General features: G+C 39.2%; 1 protein-coding gene across 1 annotated transcript in view; it reads left to right on the top strand.

Moving 5' to 3' along the window:
* SPCS3 (signal peptidase complex subunit 3) overlaps nucleotides 1-8,569 on the top strand; it is a 9,312-nt gene extending 743 nt beyond the window's left edge. The window contains exons 2-5 of the mRNA XM_049631796.1: nucleotides 1,183-1,258; nucleotides 3,511-3,585; nucleotides 7,109-7,224; nucleotides 8,164-8,569. Coding sequence (XP_049487753.1) covers nucleotides 1,183-1,258; nucleotides 3,511-3,585; nucleotides 7,109-7,224; nucleotides 8,164-8,296 — 400 coding nt within the window. The 3' untranslated portion in view covers nucleotides 8,297-8,569. The remainder of the gene's footprint in view (nucleotides 1-1,182; nucleotides 1,259-3,510; nucleotides 3,586-7,108; nucleotides 7,225-8,163) is intronic.
* The last annotated feature ends 410 nt before the right edge of the window (nucleotides 8,570-8,979 follow it).

Genomic DNA, 8,979 nt, shown 5'->3' with positions numbered 1-8,979 from the left:
GTGTTACTCAGGCCAGTGCCTCCGCTTCCTTCCTGTTCCTCACTTCCCCCCGCCCGCGCCTGGCCAATGAGGGAGCAACACACCAGCAGAGCGGCGGCGCCGCCGGCCGCGCGCAGCCCGCCCGGTGCGCCGCCCGCTCGCCCGGGCTCCGGTGCGGTCCGCCCCGCCGCTGGTGAGCGCGCGGGGCCGGCCCCCCGCCGCTTTTGTCCTTCCTGCCTCAGCCGGCGGCGCACGCCTGCTGCCGCTTTGAAGTTGGCAGGAGGGGTCGGGATGCGCCGAGCGCGGTCGCCGTCCCAGCTCTCCGATGCGGCGCGGTGGAGATGGTCTAAGTCCGCCGCGTGAATAAATCGGCGAAAATGCCAAAAATGGGATTCCAGAACGACGTTGTCGTTTCGTGAATGCTTTTGGGTTTTTTTCCTTCATAATGTTGGTTCTCTGGCACTTTTTTCTTGGATACGTTGCTTTCCCCCCCCCTGGTTCTCACCTCTTCTCTGTTCCATCTTGCATCAAGTTCACTCTCGTTCTTCAACGTCAGTTTCCTTGATTTCTTTGTCAGAGTCGCAGGCAAGCCAGTCCTCTAATCGCCGACTCCACCCCCCGCCACCACCCCCTTTTTTTTCTCTATTGCAGTTTATTAGATACTGTGTTTTAGATTCAAATAGACACAGGAACTGTTAGCTGGTGTTAATCTTGAGCAAGTTTCGTACCGTCCTGGACCTTAATTTCCTTTTGTCTAGAATGGAAATAATACCCAACTTGTAGGCTTGTTGCGCGAGGATTGAGATCGTAAAGAAAATATATTCTTCACCTGGCCCAGACACGTAATAAGCACTCAATAAACAACAGTGGTTATCATTTTATCTTAGCTTCTTCCACACCACCTGTAGTCATCTGGAACCTTCTACCCATGCTATCGGAGTGCTTTACAGCAAGTGTTTACATTTTGAGCAGTTTTTACACCCCGCTAGGGATTCTTTGTTAAGGTATATGAATATGGCGAAAGACCGCATTTTGTATTAGATTAACATTTTTATCCTGTTTTCACACTTACAGGTTTTTCTGATTTTTACTTGTTTCTCTCTGGGATTGCTGTTGCACCTGTGCGTCCAGCTTTATGGAATTATGCGAATTGTGTGTGCTGTTATATTTGAAGGATGGTAATACTTTTGTCTTTATTTTTAGAAAAAATGTAGAAGACTTCACTGGACCTAGAGAAAGAAGTGATCTGGGATTCATTACATTTGATATAACGGCTGATATCCTTTAAGAAAATGTTTTATTGCTTTCTTTATAGTCGTATAATGATACACATGTTGCTTAGTGATTTTTGACTATCTCCTGAATCAGCCATACTTTAGTTTCTTTTTTTAAAAATATAATTTATTGTCAAACTGGCTCCCATACAACACCCAGTGCTCATCCCAACAAGTGCCCTCCTCAATGCCCATCACCCATTTTCCCCTCTCCGTCACCCCCCACCAACCTTCAGTTTGTTCTCTGTATTTAAGAGTCTATCTAATGGTTTGCCTCCCTCCCTCTCTGTAACTCTTTTTTCCCCCCTTCCCTTCCCCCATGGTCTTCTTCTGTTAAGTTTCTCAAGATAAACATCTGCACCCTTGAGTTTCTATGTTTCTATTAGTAAGAGTTTTCATACCTTTTCATTCACACTTTGAAAAAAATTATTTTTGGATTCTTCAGTTATCATTTTATGAACCTACTTTAAATTGTTCATAGAAACATTAACTAGATTGAAAGCTGTAAGAGAGTTTGAATCTGTATTTCAGAAAGAAAAAACCAGGTTGTTTGGATTACAGAAAGAAAGATGTTACCAGTGCTCAGCTTATGTAGATGGAATCTTTCACGTACAATCCCAAGTATGGATCCATATTTTACGATAGCAGATATACGTAGATGGAATATTTTATGTACAGTCCCAAGTACAATATCCATATTTTACAGTAGCAGAGAGAAACCTAGGTTAAAAAAGTGAATTGGCATCTCTTAAGGTTTAGAAGATCATTATCAGAATGGTCATTGGTAAACTGTATGAGCATTTTGCCATTATCGTTTTTTTATAAGTACTTTTATCATAGGAGTCAGAAAAATCTTAATATTTAAAGGAGTTAATTTAAAATGAGGATGATTTAATATTTTCTCTTTATCTTGAGTTTCTACCTTTGGAAACTGTTCATTTTGGCCAATCCAGTCTTCTAGGGTCTCGGTAGCGTTGTTCCCTGCCCCTTCCAGTGCAGTCACCTGGCTCTTTAAGACCTCGGTATTAAAATTGGCTCTGGTGATGGCACTGTCTGAACTTGGGTAAAGCACCTGTCTGTCGAAGCAGATAACATTCCCGGAGAGTTTACCTGATACGGCTCTTTACTGCCATGGAATTACTTTAACTGGACTTTTTAGAAATAAAATGTTGAGTTTAGAAAGAGACTAAGAATTAGCTCTGTAGACACTTTTCCAGGAAATAGAGTGCACCGTGACAACAGTCCCATGGTAAACTTGGTATGTCTGCTTTTGAGTCTTCACGTCATTTTAAAACTAGTAAGGAGCTTGGATCTCTTGTGAAAGTAGTAGCTTGTGTACCTGGAGAATTACAGTGAAATTTCCTGATCTCTCAAGAACTGTACATATTCAGTCTCATTTGTAGTTAAGTCAGATTTTCTTAATGCTGCTGCTACACTTGAAATTGTGCCCTTTCTTCTAAAGCGCTATCCTAGACTTCTCCATTCTCCTGCAGTAGTGTGATTCTTAGCGGATACACATGTCTAAACGTGGAATGAAATAGATGTGTTGCTGTTGGTATGAAAATGCACATAATGAAAAGACTTCACCATTTACATATAATACTTAATAAAAATGCAAACATTAACTCCGTTCATTTCCCAGTGACACAGCTCTTGTGTTGAATCCTCATGAATTTTTTTTTCTTTACTCTGATAGGCTGATGAAATCAAATTGGTATTCAACTGCATATTCTTACCAAAGCACTTCATGGATTGAGACATTTTGATCTCTGCTCGCATGTGTCCAAAAGCAACGTGGACAATTTATTATACTTCGTGTAATTAACATGAGGTAGTTCATGTTTGCTTATCAGTAAATATAAATGGCGAGGGCTGGTTATCCTTTAGAACATCCATGGAATCGAAAGTGCTTGAAGGATTAAATCCTCTTTCTTTTAGGCTTAGTCGATGTCACAGAAAGCTAAATTTTGTATTGCTCTGTTATTATTAACCAAAGAATCTCAGCTAGTAATGCCTAGAGGTGTGGGGTGATAATGCTAATAATCTTGCTGATATATTTTTCTTTGAAATGAGCTAGATTTTACGATATATATATATACATATCATGTATTTTTACTAAATTAGTGTCTCACTATGTTTCTGGCCCACCTCTCCTTTTTTTCTATTTTAGTATTAGTATTGTGGATAATTATGAACAAGAGTGGTTTAAAAGTGGTATGCTGCCTCATGATTTATATATTCCTTAATTTATTTACATCTAGAGAACATATTTGATTGGAATGTTAAGCAATTGTTTCTTTATTTATCAGCAGAATATTCAACAAAAAATAATGTAAGTATATATATACACATATCTAAGTTTTAATAGGTCTTTAAAACCTCATTAGTTAATAGATCATTAAAACCTGATTTTATTTATTTATTAATTTATTTTAAATGTTTATTTATTTTGAGAGAGAGAGAGTGTGTGTGCTCGTGAGCACACAGGAGAGGGACAGAGAGGAGAGAGAGAATCCTTAGAATCCCGCGAAAAGGGACATCATGACCTGAGCTGAAATCAAGAGTGGGACGCCCAGCCGACTGAGCCACCCAGGTTCTCCAAGAATATAAATTGTATATATTTAGAGTATCTGACCTGAGGAGTTTGGTAAAAATCACAGGCCTGCGGAGAGGTGATTCTACTAAGAAAACATCTCCTTTGGTAGCCTCTGTCTTTTTTCTGCTTCTGTAGCTCTCTAGTATTGTGGTCCCCTGATTGGGGTGCGGACAGGGCAGTCCATAAGGAAAACCGTTCAGAGCCATTTTTTCCTCTCTTACGGATCTAGGAAGAGTTGCCAGTTTTTCAGTTCATTAGCTTTTTACTGGCTGTTCGGATGGAGTGGCCGCTTCCAAGCTCCTCACGTGCCATACTGGAAAGAAGTTGATCTGTATGTTTCTCTGTTTAAAATAAAAGGGAAAGAAGCTTTACTCATACTTGCAATACGGGCTGACGTTAATATTCACACTCAGTCCCTAAGTCAAGTGATTATGTGTCTCCTACAACATGCAGCGTCCCTGGAGGAAGATGAATTCAGCGGGCAGGAGGTTGACCACACTGCCTGCATTTCTTCATTCATTCATTTTCAGCATTTTGTAAGGTGCAGTATAATCCAATTGAGTGGGTGATATTACCTATTTCTTTTAAGTTTACTTTTATTTTGAGAGAGAGCGTGCAGGGGAGGAGCAGAAAGAGGGAGGGAGGGAGAAAGAGAGAGAGAGAGACTGAGAGACTCCCAAGCAAGCTCCATGCTGTCAGTACAGAGCCCGATATGGATGGGGCTTGAGCCCACGAACCGTGAGATCATGACCTGAGCCAAGATCAAGAGTTGGCTGCTTAACCCACTGAGCCGCCAAGGTTCCTCTGATGTTATCTATTTTTAAATAAACGAATCCTCACAAAATGGAAAAAATGGTCGAAAAGATTCCTGCAAAGGAATCACAGGTTGAAAATGTGAATGGTTCAACCACATGTAAGCAACAGGAAAGGGGCAGAGCTGGTGGGTTTCTTTCTCTTGGGAGCTGCTTAGCCACAGTGGATTAAAAAAAGAGAGCTGAGATCTAATAAAAAAGTTGGCTGAGAAAATTCAACATTGGTCAGGAATACTATTTGAAATGCAAATTTGCCTTGACTGTCAGTGATGATATCATCCGAAAGTAGTAATGTGTACTGTACACATCATTTGTAAATAAAAATGCATCTTTTGGGGTTTGTGCTCAAAATAATTTGTGATCGAAAATCTTTGGAGACCATTTCCAATGATAAGGTCAGGAAGGATGTTGCTGAATGCTGGGTGTACGAGGAAATGGGGGTGAGGCATTGCTGCTCGGGTGTCACACTCTTCAGGCCAGTTTTCTTTCCACAGCTTTGGAGAAAGGTATGTGAATCAACAAACTCTGAGCTGTATTTACGGCTCTCATTACCCATGTATGTAATTAAAAACTGTAAAGGTGACAAATATTTGAATCATGTCAGATCAGTTTAAAATCCATCTAAATATTTCTATTTTTCTTCTCATGTGAACTATTTTGATAGTCTTACCAAGCCGTATATCTCCAGTTAACATTTGTCTGTTGGGAAATATTTTCCTTTGCTTTGGAGTTGTATGGGATTCACTAATTATTTACTTAAAAGTAATCTTTCTAATCATAAACTAGAGTTTATCAGAAGTTTTGTAATGAAAAGCTACTAAACTAGGTTAAAACACTGCTAAAATTGTTAATTTGTAGATTGAAACTTACTGGTCCATTTTGATTTAGAGCTTTTTTTGCAGATAAGAGTAAGGGTTGAGATATTTGTATGGAATGTCACTAAAACAGAAATCCCCTGAAAGTGTTAAGTGAATGATTGTGATAAATGAATTAAAATACAAAAGTAAAATCCATGGAATTAAAATGTGCTTCTTTGTTATTTCACCTAAGTCACTCTCGTGTTTGTTACCATACAGTCTGGAGGTAATTCGTATTTAGAGATGAGTCTACTTCTGTATGTTATTTGAACTATATTTCCTTTCAAGGGATGAAAAATTAATCAACTTTATCTGTTGATTGGTTTGATTAGTTAACTGCAATTTTTCGTATTTCAATTCATTTTACATTTATTTTGAACATACCTTTTATACCACAAAATTTGTTAGGCACTCGGATTATTGGGTTGGATGAGTTTTGGTCCTTGTCCTTGAGAATCAACAAAATGTTAGAAGGGTCATTTAGAAAAACTTATTCTGAAGGTAAGAGTAATGACTGTATACACACATACTATTCTACAGGTCTCAACAAATTATCCAAATTTATGTGTCACCTTGGCGACAGGTGTACCTAAATCATATTCATAATTCTGGTTTACCCCAGTGTGACTAGTAAGTTAATACAACTTGGAACTTTGACACATCATTGCTTTGGTGAATGAATAAATGTATATAAGATGTCATTTCACTTCGGCATATCTTTGTATGTTCTTCAGTCTCGATGTTTCTGTTTAATCTTCGCGGTTTTATGGTGAAGATTTGAAACCTCTTAGAAATTACTTCCACATTCCTTTTTAGTGAGCACAGTCCCCACATGCTGGCAGTTGGCCTCCCAGGCTAATAATGCATAATAGCTTTATAAGAACAGATGTCTTGGGATTTAGTAGTGATCACAAATGTGTTTTGTCTTCATTTTATGCCCCTCATTTTCCAAACAGAACTTGCTTTTGATATGTCAAAATAGCGGTTTCAAAGAATTGGCTTCTAGAATGTTGCCATAAATGAAACAATGATGTGCCTATGGTTAATTTAAGGGAAAAATATTTAGAAGGCTTCATTTCTTTAGTGATTCTTCGATAATTTAAAGACCTTGGAGATACGTAAATATTCATGATCTAATCTGGCTGCAGTGACCCCTGTTAACAGTGTGACGGACCAGGAATAGTTGCCTCAGTTTCCCTGACACTATGCAGAGTCCACACTGAGCTGGGCAGGAGAGGTGATTTACGAGAATGCTTTCCTTCCAGGGATTCTAATCCCTTCTGTGTCTCCAAGGGCCTATCTCTGGAGAGCGAGTAGGTCTACACCCTCGGAATAAGCTGTGGGGGCCCTAAATGACAGTTGCCTTAGCAAAAGCAGTGATTTCCTGGGAGATCATCTTTTGTCCCAGCAAAGCTCAACTTCTTATGTGTGTCCTCTTGTTATTATTTTGTGTGCTTTAAGATTTTAGCAATTCCCTCAAAAGTTGTATCATTAATATAAATTAAACTATTTGCTTAGCACTGCTTTGAATTTGAAGTGACAGAGGTGAATTTCTGATGAGCTGTCTAATTCATTTTCATTTTAATGTAGGCTCTCAACCAAGTAGTCCTTTGGGACAAGATTGTTCTGCGAGGTGATAATCCAAAGCTGCTGTTGAAAGATATGAAAACAAAATATTTTTTCTTTGACGATGGAAATGGCCTCAAGTGAGCAATTCTTTGTCCTTCTTTACTTGTAATTGTGCGGGGGAGAGAACGATGTAAAGTATTTTTTATTTTAAAGAAAAAGATTAGAGGGTACAAAGAGGACAGTTGAGAAAGAAGAAAAGTATACGGACCAAACCAGAGGATTGGGTAGAAATCCTGTCATAGTAACTGGGATTTAGGAAAAGCACACAGTTTCTTGCAGTATGTGAACCCCGGTCACGCTCAGAAAGCCCTCAGATGCTTCTAGTCCCCAAGTGCGCAGGGGGCCTGGGCTGTCCCACTTGCGGTAGGACTGTGGTTGGCAGGGGGCTCCTTATGGAACATGGGGAGGGAAGTTCTCGGGGACCCTTAATGGAGAAATAGTGCATCCATCCAGGAGGTGACACTGAGGGCTCTTGCTGTGCTTCTCTGAACTTCCCTGAACCTCAGTTTCCTTTCACACCCAGTGAAGGAATTAGAATGGCTGGTCTTTTGGGGTCATTTTTAGCTCTTAAGCTCTGCGAGTAAACATTGGAAAGGATTTTAGGGGAGAGCTGTTTTAACCAAAGCTCTGGTTTTGCAGACGAAAAATTGCCAGCCGTGAGAAATTGTGATGTGTTCACAATCTAGACAAGGATAGAATTAGATTGCAAATCATTGCCTGCTGACATCTAGCTCAAATCTCTTTATATTCTCTGTGTTTTACTCATTTAAGCTTTTTGGCTGGTGGTTCTAATAACTGTAACTGAGTGAATTTACGTAGGTCATCATGGGATGCCTGCAAATAGAATGCGGGTCCCTGGGATTTCAGAAGACGAGAAAACTTCTGTTGATAGATGAGGGTTCCAGTTGCAAATAGCTAGTTCTATAGTATTTGAGCCTCAGTGCTTGAATTAAAATGTTTTGTTTGAACTAAAAATGTTTCTGCTGACATCCGTTTATTATTATATCTTTTTATAGGGGAAACAGGAATGTCACTTTAACCCTGTCTTGGAACGTTGTACCAAATGCTGGAATTCTACCTCTCGTGACAGGATCAGGTCATGTATCTGTCCCATTTCCAGATACATATGAAATAACGAAGAGTTATTAAATTATTCTGAATTTGAAGCAACATATTTTTATACTTAATGAATCATATCTCATTTTTCTCTTCCCTTGTATCTTCATTTGTTTTTCGGTTGTTACTTTTTTTGGGGGGGGGGGGCATAAGACTAACATCAAAAGGCATATTTGAAAGGTTAATGTGCTATTTAGACTCAATTTTACAAACAAAACACACACAAAAGAAGGCCACCAGAGTGGAGTATTATAAAAATAAGACAACTACATAATAAAGATTTGTAACAAATTTATCTTGGAGATATTCCCTGTATGTCCATGATTCTTTATGGAATAGAAAGTGAGCATGAAGAGTTGTTAAAACTTTTAGGTGCCTGTGGACTTACGAGAATGCTATTTTATGCCTTGCATTCATGCAGGTTCACATTGGATGTGATTCAGAAGCGGACATTCTCTTTGAGGGTGTGTCTCATTATTGGAAGCACTAAGATGGTTATTTGTGAGACACCTGGTTTATAAAACAGCCAAGAGGGACGGGATTTTGTTCCATTTGTCTTAGGAATGCCAAGACATGATGCTTGGTTTTCTTACAGGTGACGAGCAACCTTCTCCACTTAAAGACTAAATACCTCTTTATAAGCTGGAAATCATTCTAACTCACTTTAAAGTCTCTTAAGTCAACCAAATATGTGTGTCTCCGTGCTTTCTCTAAAA

The sequence above is a fragment of the Panthera uncia genome, chromosome B1 (assembly GCF_023721935.1).
Source record: "Panthera uncia isolate 11264 chromosome B1, Puncia_PCG_1.0, whole genome shotgun sequence".
Taxonomy (NCBI): Eukaryota; Metazoa; Chordata; class Mammalia; order Carnivora; family Felidae; genus Panthera; species Panthera uncia.
This window is presented reverse-complemented; position numbering and strand designations above follow the sequence as displayed.